Below are 24,626 nucleotides of genomic sequence, written 5' to 3'. Positions count from 1 at the left end.
GTGGATATGCAGACAAACTTGCCTTCTGGAGGACTTCTGGCTGCCTTCCTCCAAGCATCGGCACGACTAGTCTCATCACAAAGCGCCAAGGTAGAGTGAACTGTCAGCGAACAGAGACTGGTTCACAATACGCTGCAAACGAGCAGCGCGGGCTGTTTTGTTCACCCCCGCTATTCCGGCAGACTTAGGTCTTCCCGACCCGCGGCCTTCACCCCCGCCCGCCGCTGTGCCTCTACCTTTAGTACCAGCCCTCACCGCCCCCCACCCCCGACCTTCCTGCGCACGCGCCCGCCTGCCCACCTGCCCACCTGCCCCTCCTTGGAAAGCAGTGAGGGCTGAAACGCCAATTCGTGCGGGTCACTTCCCAGTGCGGGGTTCTGCCCACCTCGCTCTAGCTCATTCCAGATGCTCCCTTACTAAGGGACTAAGAACGTGACTAAGAACGCTGACATGGGTCACTCCACGTTAGGACTGCGGCCACACCACGCGCGTGGACAGAACTTGCCTAGCACAGCTAATACACTGAATTCGCCCTGAGTCACCTCCTGGGTTTGCTTCCAGGGTCCGGCCACGCAGCTGGGTCCCAGTGACGGCGCCCCTGCCTGTCATACGAAGGAGACCACACCCGGCCCACCTGCCTTAAAGGGGCGGCTTGCGCAAAGACCGAAGGGGCCCCGACCTGGGAACGGGACCAGGCAGCCCGTGACCCCTACAGGAAGCTGCTTGTCTCACGAGTCCCCGACTACCCCTGACGACGTCCTTCCTGATGCACTAGAACTGGTTCTTTCTTCTCCAACTAGTGTTTTTCCAGAACTCTGACGTAGCTCTTCGGCGATACTGAACAGGAGAGCTCTTGAATGTTCGTTGTCAGGGTCAAACTGTTTTGTTTTGTTTTTTTTAAGTTGAGGCAAGATTATTTTATTTTATTTTATTTTATTTTATTTTATTTTATTTTATTTTTCTAAGTTGAGGCAAGATTTTAAAACAGTGCTAATTGTCACGATGCTGTATTTTATGCTTTTCCAAATAGCGTAATATAATTTTGAAATTTTGTCACAATGTGAATAGTTATCTCCTCAAAATGGTACAATGGAGTTAAGAATAAAAAAAAAAAGTAGGCGGTTATCGGTTATCTGTAATCCACACCTTTTAGGACATGACTCTAGGGCCTTCATAAACAATGTCGGGTGTTTCCAGGTTTCCTTTTAGCTTGTGTTCACATACTCACTACTTTCCTTATAACCAGCACATCCACACAATTTTCAGCCTGCCCCTACTTTTTGGCTTAACATTTGATCATGAACGGTTACATGTGCTGATACAGTTGTATTTCATTTTAAAGCAGTATAAAAACACCAACTGGATTAATGGTCTGTAATTTACATAAACATTCTCCTACTAGTGCTCGTTAAGGTTGTTTCTCCAATTTTTTGCTTTAACACAAATTTTGCAATTAAAACTCTCACACATATACTTTTTTTCTTCCTTTCTGGACTATTTCCTGAGATAAAATAACCAGGAATAAGCTTATGAGGTCAAAGATTATGAACATTTTGGTGACCCTGGACACTCAAAGCCTAACTGCTTTCCAGAAACAGGGTACAAATTTACCGCGTGTGCCCGTGCCAGCTGCCTCAGAAACACGTCAGCCCTGGGGTGCTGGGGTGGCTCAGTCATTAAACAACCAACTCGATTTTGGCTCGGGTCGTGGTCTCACGGTTTGTGAGTTCGAGCCCTGCACTGGGCTCTGCACTGACATTGCAGAGCCTGCTTGGGCTTCTGTCTCCCTCTCTTCCCTCCCCTGCGTGCTCTCTCTCTCTCAAAATAAATTTAAAAAATAAATAAACTTGAAAGAAAGAAAGAAAGAAAGAAAGAAAGAAAGAAAGAAAGAAAGAAAGACACCAGTCCTAAGGTGTTTTGTTTTTTTAAACTTCTAAGTCTATAGAAATTAAAAGTTCTTTACTACTGCCTCACTTGGAAGCTCAGAAGCTAGCCAGGAAGCTAAAAGCTAATTCCTACGAAGCCTCCAGACCAGGACAATGCGATCAAGTGCTAAGTGGCCTGGCAGAGTATCAGCGATCGCGACTGTGAGTTCCAGAGCTCGTGCTTCACACGAGCTGTGTGGCCCTGGGCAGGTCACCGAATCCTGTTGTGTCTCCGCATCCTCACGGGTGAGATACGGGTCGTATGGGTCACAGGGGCCTCGAGGACTAAGTGAGGTGACCGTGCGGGGCACCCAGTCCAGCTGTTCTGCTGCGCCTCCCGCCAGCGTTGCTGGGCAGAGAGGGAATCCAGAAGGCTGGGACCGCCAGGCAAGCTCCCGTCAGGTAGCCCGCGTCTCATGTCTAAAAGCTCACTGCTCACTGCGCTTGGTCATCTACTCGCACGCACACGCGTGCACACGCGCGCGCACACACACACACACTCAATCAGAAAACTCATTCTCTCCCCAGCCGACCCCTCTGCACCACCAGCACGCTTTCCTCCCTGCTTCCTGCCCTCCCGGCCCACGACCTCAGAGTTCTTCCAGCCCCCCTGTCACCGTGGACTCTGCCCTAGCATCACTGATTCTATTTCCAATCCTGTTTCTCCTTATTTCCGCCATCCCCCATTTTTTCACCTCCTCCGGTGTGGATTGCTATCTCTCCACTGAATCTCCCTCCCTGCCCTGAATGCCTCGCACCTCTTGGATCTGTCCCTACACCACTCAGACCAACCCCCCGGCACCGTGACTTCAGAACTTACGGTGAGGTTCTTCACTGCATCCGGTCCACACTTTGCTGACTGGCTTCCAAGACCCTCTTTACTCCTGGCTCTTCTGGAACCGGCAGGCTCTGCTCTACATTGTCCAGGCTTACCACACAGCTGAGATCCAGATCTGCCCAAAGCTGCACACCCTGATACCGTTCCCCGACCATCCACTTGCACAAGTGCAACTGCAAGAACGATGCATCCAAACCCCAGCTAATGCCTTCTAGGAATCTGTTTTTATAAGTCAGAGCCAAGACTGTCACGTGTCCTTTGTCAGACGGATGTGCCTCCTAAAATTAAACACACCCAGCTGTCTCCCATCTTGGGGGGCCGCAACTCCTCTTCTAAGTCCGCCTCCCCCTTCAGACAGTTCAGATTCATATACCCTTACGGCCCAGCTCCAGCCTCTCCGGTCAAAACACCTCTCTCTGTTCTAGGAACTAACACCATCTTCGTGATCAGTACCATTTAATTGTCCTCTGCGTGGTTGCGTGTATGTTGTAATTCTGTCTCTGACGAGAACGAGTTTCCTACAATCAGGGATCAAAGAGCAAAACAGCCAACACCGAGCACTTCCTACATGGAAGGCACTGTTCCCAATACCTTACCGAGTGCTACGGACTGAACTATGTCCCCCCAAAGTTCACACGCTGGAGCCCTAACACCAAAGTGGTTGTACTCTGGGACGGCGCTTGGAGGACACGAGCAGGGATAAATGAAGTCCTAGGGAAGGGTCTCGATCACATAGTCTTGGCGGTCTTAGAAGAAGAGTTAAGAGATCCCTGTCTCTCCATGTGTATGTGCCGAGTAAAAGCCATGTGAAGAAGCCACAGAGAGAAGGCCACAGTCTGCAAGCCAGGAAAAGTCCTCACCGGAGAATGACCACGCTGGCCCCTTGATCTGAGACTACCAGCCTCCAGGACCGTGAGAAGTGAATGTCTGCTATTAAACCACCCGGTCTATGGTATTCTGTCTCAGCACGATGAGCAGACTAAGACACAGGGTTTATTTCACATAACCATCCCATAACCCCGTGAGGTCAAGTCTCGTACGATGCCCATGATATCAAGAAATTCGGGTTTAGAGATGCCTCTGCTCACACAGAGACAGGCTGTGGGGAGCTGGGATGGGGACCCAGGTGGTCTGGCTGCAGAGCCACGTCCTGGACTCTGTGCTGTTCTACCTCCCAGAGGGTCAGGGGGCGCACGGCTGGGCTTCAACACCCCTGGTACTTCAGAGACGGAGAAGCAAATGCAACCCTGTGACGAGGCTGACACGCCACGATGAATGGCCAGCCTGTAGCACAGCCAGCTTTGTTTTCCCTCCTTTACACCGACCTACTTACTGATCGCAGCGCTTTTTCCGGTTTATTCCAGATGTGGCCTCGGAACTGTTCTCAACCTAGGACTCTGAGCAGCCAGTACAAAGGGGCCTACAGCCATGCATTCAGAAGTTATTTGTTGAGTGCCTGCTGTATGCCACGCATCGTCACTAGGCATCAGGAACTCAACTCTTCACCATCAAGAGATGAGATCCTTGCCCTTATGGCAAGAGGTACAGGTAGAAGACAAGCGAACACGGAAATCACCAACTGCAGAGAGAGCAAAGATCTTTGAAAAAAGCAAGGGCTGAAACTGAATACAAGACGAGGGACCTACTTTGAATGCTGTGCTCAAGGAAAGCTGATCTGAAAAGGCAAACTGAGAAGAGCAGGTCAAATCAGCACCGTTTGGTTTGGAAAACATGCGGTAACTCTTAAAAATTAGTTTCCCTGCTAAGGCTCTCTCCATTTGGCCTACATGTAACTTTTTTAAGGCTTACATTCTAACCAGATGGAAAAGAGACCGCGAAATCAAGTCTTACTACGCAGACTCATACGGAGATTCCCGACTTCTGGAACACATGTGTCCAGGAGACAGGCAAGAGAAAAACAAACGGACTTCAGGGCAGACAAGCACAATTTGGCAAAATCCAAAATGAGAGGATGTAAAGTTTATCTTGCAAAAAGAAGGTACATTTTCACATGTCCTAGATACATCAGCATGCCACTTTCCTACTTGCGGCGGGTTTTTCGTTGCGTGTTTTCTTTCAGTTTTACTTTGAAAGGTAACCTCCAAGAACCCATGAGACTATACTACAACGTATTAGAGAAATGAGCTTTAAAGAGGAGGCAAAGAACGCTGCCGTAAATCCAGCAGGTGCCGGTGACTGTGGGGCCATGGCCTTCACACATTTTCTGAGCGGCAGCAACCTGTCTTCCAGGGAAGTCTCTGGCGTGAGACCGGCACAGACAACAGAGCACACGCCCTGCCCGCGGCAGGCCCGGGAGCCACAGCCAGCCATGGTGCCAGCTGAGAGGCAAATCAGAAACTCTCCTTCCCGGGGTGACTCCTTCTCCTACTTGGTGGTCTCTTCAGCCGGCCTTCAGAATCCAGCCCTCCCACACTGTAACTCAACGCAAAGCGCTTCCGAGCTGAAAAATACCGTTTGCTGAAAGGTTTTGAAATCAGTCAAACAACCCACCGTGTCCCGTTTCTGCTTACACACACACACGCACACACACGACACTGAAGTAGAATAGATAATGTGCAACCTCATTTTCAAACATAAACTTTCTCTGAACAGTTTTATGTTCACGAACCAGAGGACAGGCCATTCTTCAGGGAAAAGGCAGCGATCTGGATGACAGAGGGAGACAAAATGAAGGGAACAGTCCGAAAGCTGCCGCCAGGATGAAGGAAGCAGCAAACAGCTCGATACATAATTTTTCTAAACCTCCTAATAACCTATTGCTTTCAAACAGCAATAAACATAAACAAAAACTTACTGCTTCTCCAAGTTTATCCAAGTTATCCAGGAAATATTTTACGGATTCACCCTAAAAGAAGAAAAAAATAAATAGTTATTAGGGCTTAGAAATGGAAGATTTTGTTACAACAGTTTATATTAAACTGTCTGGCTGCACACTTAATCCAAACATACTTTGTTTAGTCACAAAATTCAGAGTGAACAACTAACCCCACCGAAAGCATACACAACGTCTACTTCTGGCCGAGTGTGGTAGCCTGGTTAGCTTCACAACTGCCTTCCCTGAGCGGCACCCAGTGACCTTCAGCGTGGACGGCCCTGCATGGATGCTTACTGATAGAACTATCTGCGTATCCAAAGGGAAGATGGAATTAAAAGGTGAAAACTGCTTTGGAGATAAACGTACTACTACAGTTTAAGTGTCTGCATTTCTTCCCCCTTAAGTTTATACCAACGGTGGTTATCTTTAGTGTCAAGAGCAAACCAGAGAGGAGGTGAGAACACCGTAAAATCTTCTGGTGACAGGCACTTGCTTGGACAGACATGCCCTGCTCTAGAAGGTTCTGAAAACTGCTGCGGCTTCGCGTCTCCGTCAGGTCTCTTCCTGAGCGTTCACTCAGCCTACTCTCTCCGAGCCCAGATTTCTACTAGAGCTCCAGTCAATTTCCAACACCTAAACTGTATGAGTATACATTCTTAAGAGGAAACACCTGAACAGAGGACAGACAGCTAAGAAGAGGGGAGCCATTTGGGGCAAGAAGGGCTCTGTCTTTCTCCCAGGATGCTCTCCCTGGGCACAGCACCCACCCTGCCCGTGACTGCTTCCACAAGTTCCGGAAGGCAGTGCTTCTGTGATGTTTAGGGGAAATCACCTGAAGATCCTAGTTGACTAGAAGTTCTGATTTGGAAAGGGGAAGGGGGAGAGGTGGGCGGAGGGGGGGGGGGGCGCGGGACAGGCAACCAACCAATAGTTTCTATAATTCAGGTGATTTCTGGGACATCGAGTTACAGGCCTGAAAGCAGCAATTTTCCATTTTTTTTTTGGTTTCAGAATCCCTTTACATATCTTAAGACTCTTGAGGATCTTCTTCATGTGGGTAATAGCTATTAATATTTATATTAGAAAGTAAAATTGAGAAATTTTTAAAATATTTAAAAATTCCTTTAGGGGCTCCTGGGTGCCTAGTCGGTTGGGTGTCTGACTCTTGATCTTGTGGTTCATGGGATCAAGCTTCATGTCAGGCTCTGAGATGGTGGAGGGGAGCCCGCTTGGGATTCTCTCTCTCTCTCTCTCTCTCTCTCTCTGCCCTTATCTCCCTCGCATGCTCTCTTTTTCTCAAAATAAGTAAACTTAAAAAAAACCAAATGAATAGAAATTCCTTAAAGAATACCGATGATAAACCCATTCATTGTATGCTAACATATTTTAGTATGGCTCATAAAAGACAGTGAGACATTCATTTGCTTCTGCATTTGCACCTGCTACTATAGGTTGTTCCGGCTGAGTATATACATAAAGCCTGGCCTTTCACAAAAATGTAGCTGGAAAAGGGAGTATTTTAATCAAATATTTTCAGATAATTATAGATATTTTTGCTACTATACCAAAACTTGACAAGTGGTAGTTTTTAAAAATGTTAGTTCACTGTGTTACACGAAAATTCATTGGCTTACACTGCATTTAGAATGGATCTTTGACCCACCCGCTATTTTGTAATGCCAGGCACTGGTCACAGGGAAGATGGCGGGCAACTAAGTAACAGATCTTCCAATGTTGGCATGCTTCCTTACACAATTAAGAAAACCATAGTCATCAGGACCTCCTTCATCTCATCAGAAGTCTCACGTACTGGGAAGCTGACAAGCTCACAGTGGTGGGCCAAAACAAGTTTTCTTCAATTTTGATTTTCACTTCAAAGCTCAAGTTTTATCAATGGCAGCAAATACTCCCTCTTCTTTTCCTTGAGGTGACAGGCTAACTTCATGTATTTTCTAAAACATGTATTTTCTGTCCAATGCCCAAGTCTGAGCAAGTTGATGGTTTTCTCGAGTAAAATGGCATTCCGTGAAAAATACGGTTAGTTCAGCTCCCGGTCCAACGAGCTGCAGAAGTGCTTTTCACCTACTTCCGTGCCTCCACCCGCCTCCCGCTCTGTCGTACAGAGGTGTGCGCTCTTAGGTGGAGATTTTTTTGGGGGGGGGGAGACGGAGAGTGTGAGCAGGGGAGTGGCAGAGAGAGGGAGAGAGAGCCATACTCCCAAGCAGGCTCTGCACCGTCAGCATGGAGCCTGATACCGGAATCGAACTCACAAAACCGTGAGATCACGACCTGAGCCGGAATCAAGAGTCGGATGCTCAACTGACTGAGCCACCCGGGCACCCCTCAAAGGCTGAGATTGAACACAATAATTTTTCACGCTCCATTAAGGCTCATCTTAAATGAAACTGGTGTGTGTGTGTGTGTGTGTGTGTGTGTGTGTGTGTGTGAGAGAGAGAGAGAGAAATGGCAGCTGCGTGGTGGTAAGAATACCACTTTTGTTTGGAGCCGATGTGTGGATCCGTGCTAAGGTGCTGGCTCTTCACAGCCACTGCTGCTCTTCCTCGGCCACGGGTGCAAGTGGGAACGCAGGGGGAAGGGAGGCGTCGTCCTGGTGTCGTCATAAATCTGAGTGCCGACTCGAGGACGCCCCCGGAGGTCTGTGGACCCCACCTGGACAATCGCCGCCTTCTTGCGCGCCACGAGCAAGTACATGGATGTGTGCTTGTGGGAGGAGTGAGGGTGTGGGGGGGTGTCTGGCTGATCTCCTCATGATTTTAAGCAGTGACAGACGATTTTGCTTTTTTCTGCACCTTGTACAGCACTGACAGCACCTAAAGATGACTTTTAGGGGCGCCTGGGTGGCTCGGTCGGGCTCCGTGCCGTCAGCGCAGAGCCTGGGGCCTGCTTTGGGTTCTGTGTCTCCCTCTCTCTCTGTCCCCCCCACCCCCCCCTCTCTCACCAAAATAAACATCAAAAAAAAAAAAAAAAAAAGATTTTTAGGAGACGGGAAAAAAATCTTCAAGGAATTCATTTCAGATCAATGAAGAGATTATCTGGGCAAACCTGTATGGATATTTTGCATTATATCACAAATTTTAATGTAATATATAAGCCAAAGGGAATTTGGGCTTAATCTACAAATAACATCAATATCCGCATATAGGATTCTTCGTACAACCCAAAAGTATTTATCTTTTTATTTATTATTTTTATTTGTTAATGTTTATTTTTGAGAGAGAGAGAGAGGGAGACAGAGAGAGGGGCGGGAGGGGCAGGGAGAGAGGGAGACAGGATCTGAAGCGGGCTCCACACTGACAGCAGAGAGCCCGATGTGGGGCTCAAACTCACGAATGGTGAGATCACGAGCTGAGCTGAAATCAGACGCTTGACTGACTGAGCCACCCAGAGGACCCACCAAAAGTATTTTAAAAGTCAAATTCAAACAGATAATAACAATTCCGTTATACTGAAGTAGAGCCTCTTGGACAAATACGATAAAAGATAAGTCACTCTGTTTATATATGACTCAGACTAACAAAACTGTTACCCTTTCAGTAATGTGTATATTGAATACTTATGTAATGTCAAACACCTTAAATGAAATTTAGTGAATTTCTAAAAAAGGTGTTTTCTGGACTGGTAGTATTGTGTATCGCGTTTATTGGCTTTTTCCTTGATTTTGGATTTAATATAAATTCACTGTGGAAACTGGTAACTAGAAAAAGGTACAAAGAAGGAAAGAGGCAAGAGCCATCACTTCCACCACTCAGGGGCGACCACCGTTAACATCGAAGATATTTTCTTCCAATTCTAGCTGAAACAATACAAACAAGTTTGCATCCTGATTTTTCCACTTAAATAACTGGGAGGTAAATTTAATGGTCAAAATAATTCCTAGTATTTGTTATACAAAAAGCTAAATAAAACCACTGATCTAATGTTGTGTATTTCAATTCTTTTTTTTAATAAGCACTTTTAATATTTTGAAAGTAAATGATACTGTGATAAACAGCTGTATGTGCTCCTGAATCATGTCCTGAGTGATCTCAGAAGAATTACCAAGGCAGAGAGGTTAGGCATTTTTAAGATACTCACTACTCACTGCCACAAAGGTCCTACTGATTTGCTCCTAGCCAGCAGTGCGAAACTGTGATGGAGATGAACTGAGCAGGGGTCACAGGAGATTGATTCGCAGATGTGTCTGTAATAAATTAAGGTGCAATCTCGGAGAAGCCCCACATAGTGACAACTGACGCTTCTCATTTCAGAAATCCCAGAGCAAGGGGGCTGTGTGTGCCCAAGAAAATGATAGGTTCCATATCCAAATCCACAGCAAAAGTTCAAGTACACAAAAACCTTATCTCAATTAGTACTCTGTTTATCTTAACTGAGGGTCAAATAAAAGAAAGTTAAAGTCACCTTAAGATGAACACATCATCTAAAGCAGCCAAGCTCCCCCTTTCCCTTTAAAAAAAAAAAAAAAAGCTTATAACCAACCCATTGTTTCTGGGGGTCTAGGGAAGTTGGTATGCTCTTTCTAGTGACCTTGCGAATTCAAACTTTTTAGAAAATTATGAGTAGTATGGGTGAAACTTTCAACGAACTTTTACCTTTTTTTTTAAGTTTATTTATTTATTTTGAGAGACAGAACTGTGTTTGTGAATGGGGGCGGGGGCAGGGGCAGAGAGAGAGAGAGAGAGAGAGAGAGAGAGAGAGAGAAGATCCCAAGTAGGCTCCACAGTCAGCACAGAGCCCCACATGGCTTGATCTCACAACTGTGAATTCATGACCCGAGCTGAAATCAAGAGTTGTACGCTTTACCGACTGAGCCACCCAGGTGCCCCTGAACTTTCAACCATTCTAAGGAATTTATTAAACATAAATAAAATGTTACAAACAAAAAGATATTTTACTGATCGCTACCTATGATGGCAAGATTTGGAAGTCCATTTTTCCACTTAGCATTAAGGTAATGACTTAATACATTTTGGTATACTAATATCATAATAACATTATATATCATCCAATAATTATTTTAATATAATTGCCACATATGAAATCTTTACACCATTAAACCATAAATTAAAGTAGGAGACCACAAAGTAAAGATTACAAAGAAATTACAACCCCTTATCTACAACTTCTTTTGGTAAGCTCGGCCCCCAACACTCAACTGGGAGCAAAATGACCTAGGTTCTTTAGTCTTTATTTCTCCTACTTGGTGAAACTATTCAGATGTTTCGCTGAAAAAAAAACCAAAACAAAAAGACCCCTGTGGGTATTACGTAATAAACAGTACATACACGGTATTATCTTTCTGAAATCCAAACGTTCTTAATTCTGTTAACAAATCTGGATCCAACGATTTATAAGAATGGGTCTGTATTACGTATGCTTTAACTATTCTATTTAAATATGGAAAAGGTAACTTTGTACCTCAATGAGTACCTGTATTCTCTTTTCAAATAAAAAAAAAGAGAAAATCATTCCTATTTGTTCTTCTCTTGGTATTACAAATAGAAAAATAAAAAGTTAAGGTCTTTTCCCTGTCATGTCCTGATTTAACTGCATTCCCTAGACCTTAGATCTTTTAGGTTCAAATTACCACAGGTCTCTGTTTATTGGGGATTCATAATCTCACCCAAATCAAATGATAATAGAGAAATATGCATGTGTTCTTATTAAATTTCAACTTCCACTGAAGGAAGTTTCATCAGTGTAATTTACACAGTCCCTTGTGCACTTGAGATTGTAGAAAACATTTATAATTCACTTCCACACATGTGAATGTGTGGATTATCTCTAACAATTATTTACAGTCCCAAATAAAGTGCCCATCTGCCAAACGACTATACTTGGACCAAGCTTTGCCTTCTCCACTATCACTCAGCCAGTGTCTATTCAAGGTGTAAATACTTTAAAACATTATTCCTCTGAAAAAATACAGTATGGTTAAAATAACTCCCTGAACATAAAAAGCTATGTTAATTTACCATTTTAGACCACAGGTGAAACTACTGATCCTTCCATTAGTTGGAAAACCCTGAGTGGGAGGCACGGGAACGGTTCCAGAATCTTTTACTGTGCGCGACTGCAGACTAAAGCCTCCTTCTGTGAAGAGGTCAGCCCCCCCCCACCCCCCCCGTTAAGCGACTGTGAAACAATTTTAAACCCATGCACACAAGATGCCCACACGCGTGCGCCTAAGTGTGTGCAAACACACGTGCTAATAAAAGGATAAATACTTTTCTGAAGTGGGTCATTTAGGGGAAATTTCTTAGTCGTTTTATAGAGAGGGGGCTTTACTGAAAAAAAGAGAGAGAACCTGTCTTTCTACAATCTCAAAAAACAATTCCAAATTAAAGATATAAAATATGTCTCACTTGCGGTCTAATCACGAAGGACGTGGAAAATGAATATGGGACTCTCTGTTCCCAGGAGGCCGGAGCTTCCGAAGACGACCCTGCCCTGTTCGTGCTTTACAGCCCTCGTGCAAACGCACACCTAGTTCAGCACAGGCCCCCGGGGGCCTCCTCTCCCTCCTGCCCCGGAGTGTGTGGTGAAGGAGTATGAATTACCAGGGGGAAATTTCCCTCAAGTATTTTTTCCCAACAGAACGGTTTCAGAAGTGATCCCAAAGTCTTCTAGTGTTCTATTATTAACGTTAAGGAAAAGGTGTGAATTCGAGTCCTTTTTCTAACACCGATCTGGCGAGTTTCTAAACTTCTCCAGGCCTCAGTTTAACCGTCAACAAAATGAGGAAGTTCCGTGGTCCGATGGATCATTACTGAAGTTCTGCTCTGGGCACCAATTTCAGTTTGTATAACCGATTTCAACTTAAGTTCTCCTTTCCCTGTATCTCGGTGTCTATGAATCCTAAACCCACTTGTGCTGTGACTCATTATTCAAGTTACGTTGCTCAGGCTCTTGGCGAAGACAGAAGTAACTAATTTCGGGTATCAGGCCAGAAATGCCAGGGGTCTGACGCTCACTTTCTGTTGGTTATGACTTGAGACTGCACTGTAACTTTCCCCAGTCTGTCTGATGTTACCGAAGAGAATTTTTCGTAAAATTGTGACGAAAAGCCATTTCATACTTACGACTTTTAAAATTTAAGATGTTTTCTGTCATCCCTTAGATCTTTTTTTTCCTCGGTTCACAACACTGACAGACTATTAGTTCTATGAACTATATTTTGCAAGTTGTGTCTGAACTAGGAAAAGCTTTAAAAAAAAAAAAAAAAGAAGGAAATAAACTAGGAATAGCCTCAACGTTATCCCTCATTCCCAAGAATCATGTTTCATTAAGATTCTTTGCTTGCAACAAAAGAAGTTAAAGGCCCTGAGTTTAAAGGTAATGGAGAAGCTGAGAACACAATTTAGAATATAGTTTTTATTAAACAAATGTGCAGTCACAGGAAAGCTTGGCAGTTTATTTGCCCAGTTACTGAAAAAGTGACAAATTTATTCAACGCTCTCTTCTGCACAGCTAAAATGTATAAAGGACGGCATTTAGAATCTGCAACTTTAAAAGGATGTGGAATTTAAGCTGGACTTAACTCAGATTTGTTTGTGAAAAGCAAGGCATGCATATTCTAGAAAGCAACTGGGCAATGTGTTAACAGGAGCTTTAAAAATGATCCTCCCCGCAGAACTATGGAGAAGTCTATGCAAGTACAGCGGTGGTACATTACTGCTGGGGCACAAGGAACAGCTGGCCGAGAACCACTGATTATTCCTCTCATGTAACCATATTCTAGAGCAGGGATCCTCCAATACGACCCGCACGCAGGCCAAGTCCGGCCCACCGCCTGTTTTTGTGTGGCCCATTTCTAAATGGTTGCAGGAAAAATCGTAAGAAGACTTCATGACATCTGAAAGTGATATGAAATTCAAATTTCAGTGTCCATAGATAAAACCGTATCGGAGCACGACTCTGCTCATTTGCTTACGCACTGGCTTGGGCTGCTTCCACGCGGCCACAGCCACAAGTGGTCGCGACACAGGCCTTGCGTGTAGCTCTCTTCACTTTGCACGACACGATGCACCGATGCAATTACAGCCTGAAAATGTCCCAAATGTCGCCGTGAGTGCCTCATGATTCTGTTGTTGTTACTGGCGCATATCCGTCAAAACAAAAAGCAAGAGAGGACTTTTCATGTCCCGCCTTTGAGGCACGATGGGATGTGGATCGTTTTGCTGAACAAAATTCAATGGAGCAGCACTGTGTTTACTATGCACAGACATGGTGGCTACGCTAAGAGAATACGATGTAGTCAACGTCACCAGACTAAACACTCTTCCACATCATCCCACTCCAGGGCGCCCGGGCGGCTCAGTTGGATAAGCATCTGACTTCGGCTCAGGTCATGATCTCGCGGTCCATGGGTTCGGGCCCCGCGTCGGGCTCTGTGCTGACAGCTCAGAGCCTGGAGCCTGTTTCAGATTCTGCGTCTCCCTCTCTCTGCCCTTCCCCTGCTAGCGCTCTCTCTCAAAATTAAACATTAAAAAACAAAAACTATCCCAACTCACAGGAAAGGGACAATCAGAAAAACCACAAAATTTAAAAGGGAAAAGTTCATCACATCACAGCAAGATTTCCTCACAAGTAAGAGATGGAAGGAGACTGAAACTAATGACAGTTTCCAAGCGGCTCAGACTTGCTGGCCATGCAAGGACCACCACTGACTGCTCAGTGGCCTTTTACTCTGGGAATCAGTGCCGGGTCTACAGGGACTAGAGAATTCGCCCGTATGAAGAGTCTGCGTGGGAGAACTACAGATGGGAAGACTTTCAGGGGAGCTGAGAAAACTCTCAATCAGCACAACCTCAATTATGATATGCCACGGGGTGTTACAACTGATGGTAGTCAACATATGTGCGCAGCAGAAAAAAGACAAATTTAGAAAGACCGTCAAAATGACCACACGTTGTATTATTAGGTGCTCTGTGGGAAGTATACGGATCTGTCTTGTGTTACTGAACCAGAAGTGTCAACAATAAATTTAATTGACTCCCACGGACTTAGCCGTCATCGGTTCCATGAATTTTTGTAAGAAACAGAAGCTGAATACGCTGATTTGTCCTATTACCCAGTTCAAGAACTTAGCAGACGTGAATTTTTACTGAGATTTTTGGAACGAACGGATGAACAGGAACTACCTCCTGTGCCTATTGCAGACCACTGAACGGCTGTGGAAACTGGCTTTAGGGACTTGATGACACACACACCTTAAGGAATTCAACCCCAAACTAAAAGGCCGAGCAGTTTTTGCACAACTTACACGGTGGTAATTCGACAAGTGGCATTATTTTAATCAGAGGCAATGTCGAACTGCTTTGCAGGATTTCTCTGTCGGAAGGCGAAACCAGAGGTGAGGCCTCCGTCCCCGCACTAGGTCTGCGGCAGATCGATCTTTCCGAAAGTAAACGGCAGTTCCAGTGCTCACGCTGGCAGCGCACGTACAGATGACAGTTCCGGCAGCATCTTTCAGAGCCCGATGCGAGTGAAAGGGACGCTTTCACATTTCCAAAATCCACTTCCCTGTCCACAGAGGAGCCGCTGCCTGACCCTCCACCGGAAGTGATAACCTGCGATGCCAGGGACGCCGTGCCAAGAGGCAGCGTCGAGAAGAGTCTACAATTCCAGAGATGTCTTCCAAGCAACGACTGTGCTCAACTAAAGTCACAGGCTCGGGTGGCAGTACCCACCTGTGTGAACAGACTTTTCTTTTTAAGGATGAAATATATAAAGTCTCGCTACAAAGCAGCCTTCATGAATGTTTGCAGTTGATTTTCATGATAGAAAACACTAACACTTGAAGCCCTTATGAAGCAAAATGTCCATCCCCAAAAGAATCCCATTCTTCTCGTTAGTAGACCTATACTGCAAAACACTGTCCACAATTTTATTATTCTATTTTGAATTTCATTGATTAAAAAACTTGTAGAAATCTGTTTTCTCGTTATATAAATACCTACATAATGGCCTTAATTTTGTCTGTTGGCATGCAAAGTTTAAAATATCATACTTCAGCTCAGGTCATGACCTCGTGGTCCGTGAGTTCGAGCCCCACGTCGGGCTCTGTGCTGACAGCTCAGGGCCTGGAGCCTGCTTCCGATTCTGTGTCTCCCTCTCTCTCTGCCCCTCCCCTGCTTGTGCTCTCTCTCTCTCTCTGTCTCTCAGAAATAAATAAATATAAAATAATTTTTTTTTTAATTTTTTTTTTAACGTTTATTTATTTTTGAGACAGAGAGAGACAGAGCATGAACGGGGGAGGGTCACAGAGAGAAGGAGACACAGAATCCGAAACAGGCTCCAGGCTCTGAGCTGTCAGCACAGAGCCCGACGCGGGGCTCGAACCCACGGACCGTGAGATCATGACCTGAGCCGGAGTCGGACGCCCAACCGACTGAGCCACCCAGGCGCCCCTAAAATAAATTTTTTTTTTAATAAAATGAAACAAAACATCACACTCACACTACCTGGCCCTTTTTTTTCCAAAACAATTTTTAATGTTTACTTTTGAGTAAGAGAGAGAGGCAGAGACAGAGTGCGAGTGGGGGAAGGGCAGAGACAGAGGGAGACACAGAATCCCAAGCAGGCTCCAGGCCCTGAGCTGTCAGCACAGAGCCTGATGTGGGGCTCGAACTCACAAAACGTGAGATCGGGACCTGAGCCAAAGTCGGACGCTTTAACCAACCGAGCCACCCAGGTGCCCCATACTACCTGGCCCTTTTCAGAAAGCTTTCTGACTCCAGTTCCAGACCCACGGCCTTATGCCTGGCAGTGCCTCAGCACTTCTAACGTGCTTGCGAGGCGATTCCCAAGCCCACCACGATCTACCAAATCAAAATCTTAACGAGCTCCAAGAAAAGGGACTCTGATGCAGCCATTCCAGCATCGGTTCAGATCCGGACGTTCGTTTTGCTCAAAATTGGCTTTTATGTTCATTTCAAGACTTTTGGTGTTGACTACACAAAATCAGTTGTGGGTTTTTTTTAAGCCTCGCAAAAATGCCAAGAATATTAAGAACTGAGAGTAGAGACCTATTTAGCTTTATCTTATTGTTAAAGTAGGTTTCGAGTATCACTTATGTTCAACGAGGTCTTACATGTAGAACACATCAGGCCTTCAACGGACAGCTCTGAATTGCGACATAAACAGTGGAATTACGCCTACGAGTAGAGCCTTCTTTCTTTCTTTCTCTTTATTGGTTTGCTCACTCAGACATACTTTCCTACCATTCTAGCTGCCTTCCTGTCCACATCCTTAGAGCCTATTTTCAAATGCCTGTCATAGTCCACAGCCTTCAGAGCTAACGCCCCAAGATTTTTATGGTCAAAAATTGATGAACCTGGTAATCCAGTTAGAACACTGTTAAACTGCTACAAAAGCACAAATGAGAAAAATCAGGACTGCCGCTTTCAGCATAGGATCCTAAAGAACTTGTTTAAAACCTCAATTAAACTTACAAAATGAATTTGCTTCGACAACAGACACCCAAACTTTGCATGGTAAGGTAAAGCAACGCAAGGTATTTAATAGGAAGCACTCTACTTTTTTTTTTTTAAGTTTATTTATTTTTGAGAGAAGGAGGGGCCGGGGGCAGAGAGAGAGGGAGAGACAATCCCAAGCAGCCTCGGTTCTGTTAGCACAGAGCCTGACGCGGGGCTCAAACTCACGAACTGTGAGATCATGACCTGAGCCAAAATCAAGAGTCGGACGCTTAACTGGCTGAGCCACCCAGGAGTCCCTAGCACGCTACCTTTTTACCTGATAAACAGGTAAGAATTACCCTGCAGGATGAAAAGGTCAGATGAAATTCGATCAAGTGCGAAGTCTAAATAATGTATAAGATTTTACTTTGCTACTAAATAAACTGCATCGTTTAAGCTTGTAAAGTGTCTAGAACTTAACTGCAGGACAATTCAGCATGCCTGTAAGTGGCAGAAAACACTGACAAAAAAAGTCATTTAGGAAAAAATAAGCGAATTAAAAAGTATCCCATTTTTACGTGTTGAAACCTTTTATTATGAGACCAGCATTACCTAAAATAGTTTTCGGTTTTAAAAATAAACATAACAGTACAAGAAATATTAGAGAAAATCTGTATTACCAAGGTAATTAAGCAGTGAGACACTGTCTTCTGAAATCTAAGTATACATGTGATTCTGAAAATGACAGCATACCTCAAAGTTAATTTCCAGTTTCTCTTTATATAGGGAACCAACCAGCAAAGTGCTGGTGCTATAAACAGCAAAACTTTCCCGAAGAAGTACCAGTAAACTACAAAATAGATGTCTGTGTTCTGAAATGGCTAAGTCCAATGGCTTAAAGCTGTTTACATACTTTCCATGCATAGTAAGTCGGTCTCCATTTGCAAGTTTGGAATATTTCAAAGAGGAAAAAGGATCAAGAGATGAGAGAAAACTAGAAGCCGGTTTACTCCTCAAATTGATTACACCTGTAAGTCACACTGCCAAACTGCATCGCCTCGATCGCCACAACAAGGTTTCGGTATGCGTGTAACATGCCTTTCTTTATTTCTCATCAGTCTCTTAATTCCCCAAACTAGGCTAGATCAAAGTTTTCCGAGTGTTCGTTAGGTAGGCTTCATTAAGCATACTTTTGGAGAAATCCATTCAAAAGGAAACATCCATTTGCTTTTACAAGTGACCTATATGTTTTTTTGGGGGGTGCCTGGGTGGCTCAGTTGGTTGAGCGTCTGACTCTTGATCTTGGCTCAGGTCATGAATCCAGGATCGTGGGATGGAGCCCCGCATCGGGCTCTCCACGGAGCATGGAGCCTGCTTAGGATTCTCTCTTTCCCTCTAACCCTCTCCCCAGCTGTGTGTGCATCTTCTCTCTCTAAAATAAAAAATTAAAAAACCTAAAAAAAATATAAAAGTGACCTATATGTTTTTTAATCAGTAATTCATATTTGTAGACACTAGCATTTCAGCCCTGCAAATATCACGGTGAAGCCATATCTAAATAAGAAGCCTTTAGGACAACATTCTACAAACAGACTTTGCGTAATGTAAGCCTTTCCACCTGGCATTTACTTATGTAGGTTTACAGTTAAGACTCAAATGCCAAATATAAATAAGGTACAAACCGGAAAAGTCTGGGGTGAAAGCTGGTTAATGAATCAAGACTCTCTGTGTCAATCTAAGGATGTGGCTAATAACGAAGACAGAAGGTAGTAGTTTTTATTATTCAAAGACTCAATTTCCCATCTTATTTGTCCTTTCTTTCTTTTCTTCACAGAGTCACATGAAATACGAAAGTTACCATATTGCTCTGCTCACACTATTTATCTAAAATCTAAGATTCTAACATTATACTTAATTTCTTAACATTATACCTAATAGCCGGCCTAATGATATTGTAAGAGTTTGTTCGCAGTTTTCAAAATGACTCTAAAATGAAAAGAGCTTACAACCATCCAAATATTTGAAATATACCATCTCTACAAAAGGTTCCATGTCTTTCCCGCCATTAATTTGGTCTTCAAACTAAACGTGACAAAGAGGCCGGCTCTACATGGGGTGGGCACATCGGGCACCCCCCCCCCCCAGCTGTGTCACGGAACAGCCCCACCTCTTCCTCCATTTAGTGCCCCCCAACACTCCACTCTGCCCACTCTTCTCAAAGACCCTATTATTCCATATCTTTGAGATGACCTACCTTTTTTTTTTCTTTAAATGACTTTCCCTATTCATTTTCCTCTAGAAAAAAAGGATTATGAAGTATTGATGGGATACACAGCACAGGTTTTGAAGAGGGTCACAGCATCATCTGTATCGTGAGAGCATATTTAAAGCACTACCACCCATGCCTGCTTGGTTCACAAGGAACAAGGCAGCATTCACTTATATTCAAAAATATACAGGCAACTCTTCCTTGTCAAAGGAAAACAGGTCAATATTCAGTAGACTTCAAGTGAATGCACAGTTTCAAGTTTCTTGCTAGCGTTTTCTATGTGCATCACTTAAAAATGCCACAAGAGCCAAAAATTAGTCAGTTACAACATTAAAAACGACCCCAGTATTTGAAAGTATTTTTTTTCCAAAGGAAATACCTTTCCAAACTAATCTAAGGTAGTTTATAATAGCCTAGATATAATTTCCCCCCAAAATGTTTGACTAATTTAGGCAATTAATTTCCATTTTTTCTTACATGTAAGCTATAAAAACAAACCAGGGCACAAAATTAAAAATAGGACACTTTTGGAAAGAACTAAGTTATCAGTTTATTTTGTAAACTGCCTTTTCCTTGCCATTGCTCACAAATTAATAAACTCCTTTTTACATCCGGTTTCTCAATCAGACTTCTCACCAAAATAATTTAAAGCTAATGGACATATTTTTCTAAGAGTTTTCCTACAGTCCTACCAAATCCCAATTTCACACTCAAAACAAACCGTACGCTGCAGTTTAGTAATTCTACCACAGAAGTCACAAAAAAGAAGAACCTGACTTTTTTTCATTAAAACATTTCATCCCAAAGAGAAGAAAGTTTAGCTGTATGCTGAGTATTTACAGACACATCTGTATCTTAGACTTATGTACCTTATAGCATATGTACCTTATACATAAAAGCTGTTCAATTCTGTTAACTTAAAATATCAATTATTCTCCAAACATCATAGAAGAACGACAACCCTTCCTTAAAATAATACAGGTTTCAGAGTGGAGGTCACTCCACTCCTTTTTCAAATCGTTCCTTAAAACTTAAATACAAATTTTACACGTGAGGAAGAAGTTTAATACGGAAGGGATGAGGGGCTAGTTCCCACACAGTATATAATGTTATTCAACTGGGCAGCAACATAGTAAGATTTACCCCATACTCCATGTTACCAGTAAGCAGCACCACGTTTTGTTCATAAAAATATACATACAGGAAAGAATTTTCCATTCAAATAATTCACATCCATTTCTAGATGAATGCCTTACCGGTTCTCTGAGAAAATCACCTCCTCCAGGAAATGCTAACGTTGCAACGTTAAAAGAATGGGATATAAAATTGTACAGAAAGTATAGAAAAGTTTATCTCCGCATCCAATATTGTATTCAAATATTAGCAGGAAATATACCAAAATGTCAATAAAGATGTCTTAGGATGGCAGTTAAGGGACTAACTGGATGATTTTCTACAATAGATAAATATGTTTTAAAATTTAAACTTTAGGAGCACCTGGGTGGCTCAGTCGGTTAAGCGTCCAACTTCGGCTCAGGTCACGATCTCACAGTGCGTGAGTTCCAGCCCCACGTCAGGCTCTATGCTGACAGCTCAGAGCCTGGAGCCTGCTTCGGATTCTGCATCTCCCTCTCTCTCTGCCCCTCCCCTGCTCACACTCTCTCTCTTTCAAAAATAAATAAACATTAAAAAAAAATTATAAAAGAATAAAACAAAATTTAAACTTAAAAAAAAAAAAAAAAAAAGCTAATTTGGGTTCTGGAGCCTGTAAGGAATTCCTTCAAAAAACAAAAACAACTTTTTTACTTTTCAGTTTCCACCTAATGATAACACTATAAAGCATAAGAGTTTTCAGCTCTGGGGTGCCTGGGTGGCTCAGTCGGTTAAGTGTCTGACTCTTGGGTTTCGTCTCAAGTCATGATCTCACGTTTCATGGGTTTGAGCCCCTCATCAGGCTCTGTGCTATCAGCACATGGCCTGCTTGGGATTCTTTCTCTCCCTCTCTCTCTGCCCCTCCCCTGATTGCTCTCTCCTTCAAAATAAATAAACTAAAAAAAAAAAAAATCAAGAGCTTTCAGCTCTGAAAAATTCTTCAAAGTTAAAATACTCTTTTAAAAAGGGTCATAGACAATCCCAACAGCATGAAGAAACGTTGAGCTCTGCCAGAACTTCTTCGGTAGTACTTTTGGTTTTTTGATTCTCAAAAAGCAATGACCTCAGTTGTTGAAAAAAAGGTAAAAAAGAATACAGTTTTCCAATCCAGAACCCACTTCCCAAATACAGTTTCAATTCCCCAGCTATCTCAATAGAGGGGCCTGAAGAATCCTCGTGAACGTACACTAGATGGAAAGTTCTGCTCTGTGATGATGTGCTACAATGCATCCTGAAATCCCCACAACTCAAACCTTGTGCAACAATCAATCGCAGCATTAATTATCATTAACAATCAACATTCATAAACTAATTCTATGCTTAGAATCACACAGCAGAGGAGAGGAAAAGCCCAGATCACTTTATTCCCAGTTTAGTGTTCAGTCCATCATCCTAAACTCTCTCGCCCACAGAGAAGCCCCCCTCCCTCCCCCCCCCCCCCCCACAAGAGCATTAACTACCATCCCTCCCTTCACCCTCTGCCAATTCATCAGGTCAGACAGCAAAGCAGCACGACCTGTGTTTCCGAATACTGACAAATGTGGGAAATAGTTCAGAATGTATACTGGCAGAGCAGTTCGCTTCCAAATCTCTGCTCAGTTAATCGTGTTATTAAGGGATGCAGGAAAGCGCGCACTGGGTACAGCACGGGCCATGGGGTCCTACGGCCCGAGTTTGAATCGTGGCTCTAATCAAAACGAGCTGTGACTTTACCTTCTATGGACCTACGTACCCTATGATTTATGTACAAAATGAAGTGAACTGGACCCACGTACCCTCTTGGGTCTTTTCTAGGTTAGCAAACACTTAGTGATTCTGCGTATTCTCGGCAGAAAAAAGATCAGCAAAGGCAGGACACTATAGCATTTATCAAATCACGGGCAACCACTGGTGGGGGACTTATCCGGCTCCCACTAGATTCAAAGCCTCCATTAAGGCAACCAGACATGGTGACCTTGAGTCCCCGGGGCCTGCGTAGCCCAGAACATGGTGTGCACAGGTATTCAATACATGTCTGCTGAAGGAACGAACGCTATTCAATGGCCAAGTTATTGCCCTCACTAAATAGGATACGGTCGTAAGTAAAACTATCAAGCAGAGTGAAAAACTCTTCTGTGTTTCTCTGGCCTAACGTTAACATTATTAAGTGGAATTAACTCTGCTTCTGAGACAGTGACATTCAAAGAAATCGGTTGATATAAACACAATGTCCTCTTGAACTTTGAAAAGGCTTGAAAAAAACCCAGCCTGCTAAGCCAGATGGTTGAAAGTACAGCAAAAGGGAAATGAGAACAGTCGGCTAATTTCAAGTGAACCTTCTCGACTTCCTCACCTCTCTTCCTTCGTCGAGCCCCTCCAGCCTGGCTTCCCCCTCCCCGGGTCACCTGCCACAGCATTAGCCCTCCTGTTGCCAAAATCAATGAACACGCTGGTCTTCACCTTGCTAGGCCTCAGTGGCAGGTGGCACTTCTGTCCACTTTCTTCACTGACACACTTTTCTGGCTCCCGTGGCATGACACGTTCCTGAATTTCCACCTTTCCAGCCATTTCTGCCAGCATCCCCCTCTCTGAATATTCTCAGACGGTCTGCAGGTTCCTAAAGATGCTGTCCTGAGCCCAATTCTCTCTTACTCCCTGCCTTCCCTTGGGTACACATTCTAGAGACTTTAAATATCACCTGAATACAAGGAACTCCTGAATTTCTACCTAGGGCCCAAAGCTCTGTTCTGGATTCCAGACTCATGTACCAAACTGTTACTTTGATTCCACCCACGTCTCACAGAGATCTCAACCCAGTATGCCCAAACTAAAGTCTTAATCTTCTCTGTCAAATCTCTTTCTCACACAATCTTTTCATTTCAGCAAGAAGCACCACCATTCACCTGGTTGTTAAAATCAGAAGCCTGAGTCACCCTTAACGTACGCGCCTCCCTGCCCCCCGCCATCTCATATCCAATTTATCAGATCCCCGTGATTTGCCCTACAAAGTGTACCCCAAGTCCACGGTCTTCTCTCCATTTTCACGGCCACCGCTTGCGACCAGCAGCTCGTTCTGCACTCATCTCCTGACTCGGGCACCGCTCTGCATCCAGGGGATCTCGATAAATATTTACGGACTGACGACTGCTCTTCCCATTTGCCTCCAATTTCCACACTCCGGCAAGCTTTTCCCCACACACGTCCCGCACACACGGTCTTCCTCTGCCCGCCGAACCTTCCTTCTTCTCGCCTGGCTGACCCTTTCGCGTCCGTGGGGTCCTAACCTACAGGTCCCCCCTCAGACCATCCTCTTGTTCCCTCACGGCTTCCTTTTCTTGTCCTTCAGAGTATCCACTGCATGTGATTACCGATTTGTCTGCCTATCAGTGTAGGCTCCTGCACCTAAGCAAGGCCAGTGGGAACAGAGATCTCTTTCATTTGGTTCACTAGCAACCTTCCGGCCTGCAAACAAGTGCCTGGTCGTTAATAGGTGTTCAATTAAATGCTACTGGATGGCTGCTGAGAGCTGCCAGTTAACATTATCAGACTTGTTAAAGAACGGATCTCCTGAAAAATCTGCTGCTCAAGGCCTTCTCATCCACATTATATTCTTGGTTTGCTCTCCACGTTCCCTATTTGAGAAGAGAATTCAGATTATGGACACTCAAAATGGACACGCAAAGCAGTGCTCTAAACCTTAATACTTGCATATAGTACAAAATACAATTACACATAAAAACAGAAGATGAGCATACACACTCCCTCGAAAAGACTGCGTTTCTACAGAATGAAAGTTAAACAAAACAAAGAGCCTTCTTTTTCAAAACAAAGCCATCTTACATTACGGCCCAATGTACAAACTGCTGTTTCGCAGATGAAAACCTTGGTTTCTTACTAAATTGTAACACTAACCTTAGAAAGGTTTACATTTGCTCCTAATTCAAAAAGTCAAGGGAGAAATGAAGCAAGTACATGTAATTCTCCTTGCCCTAGTCTAGAACTGAAATGCGTAACATCTATATGGTATAAAGTCCCTGTAACGTTTGAAGCTGTAGCTAAGGAACAAGGACACTTTACTGCACATGTAGTAATTAGCAGCAGTTAAAAATAGCAAATCATGGGGTGCTTGGGTGCATTAAGCTCAGTCCATTAAGTGTCCAACACTTGATTCTGGCTCAGTCATAACCTC

General features: G+C 44.0%; 1 protein-coding gene across 1 annotated transcript in view; it reads right to left on the bottom strand.

The window, feature by feature from the left end:
* GNA13 (G protein subunit alpha 13) overlaps positions 1-24,626 on the bottom strand; it is a 41,761-nt gene that overhangs the window by 4,217 nt on the left and 12,918 nt on the right. Inside the window, exon 3 of the mRNA XM_042914359.1 lies at positions 5,579-5,629. Within this exon, the coding sequence (XP_042770293.1) occupies positions 5,579-5,629 (51 nt within the window). The remainder of the gene's footprint in view (positions 1-5,578; positions 5,630-24,626) is intronic.

The sequence above is a fragment of the Panthera leo genome, chromosome E1 (assembly GCF_018350215.1).
Source record: "Panthera leo isolate Ple1 chromosome E1, P.leo_Ple1_pat1.1, whole genome shotgun sequence".
NCBI lineage: Eukaryota > Metazoa > Chordata > Mammalia > Carnivora > Felidae > Panthera > Panthera leo.
The sequence above is the reverse complement of the archived record's forward strand: the minus strand, read 5'-3'. Positions and strand labels throughout refer to the sequence as shown.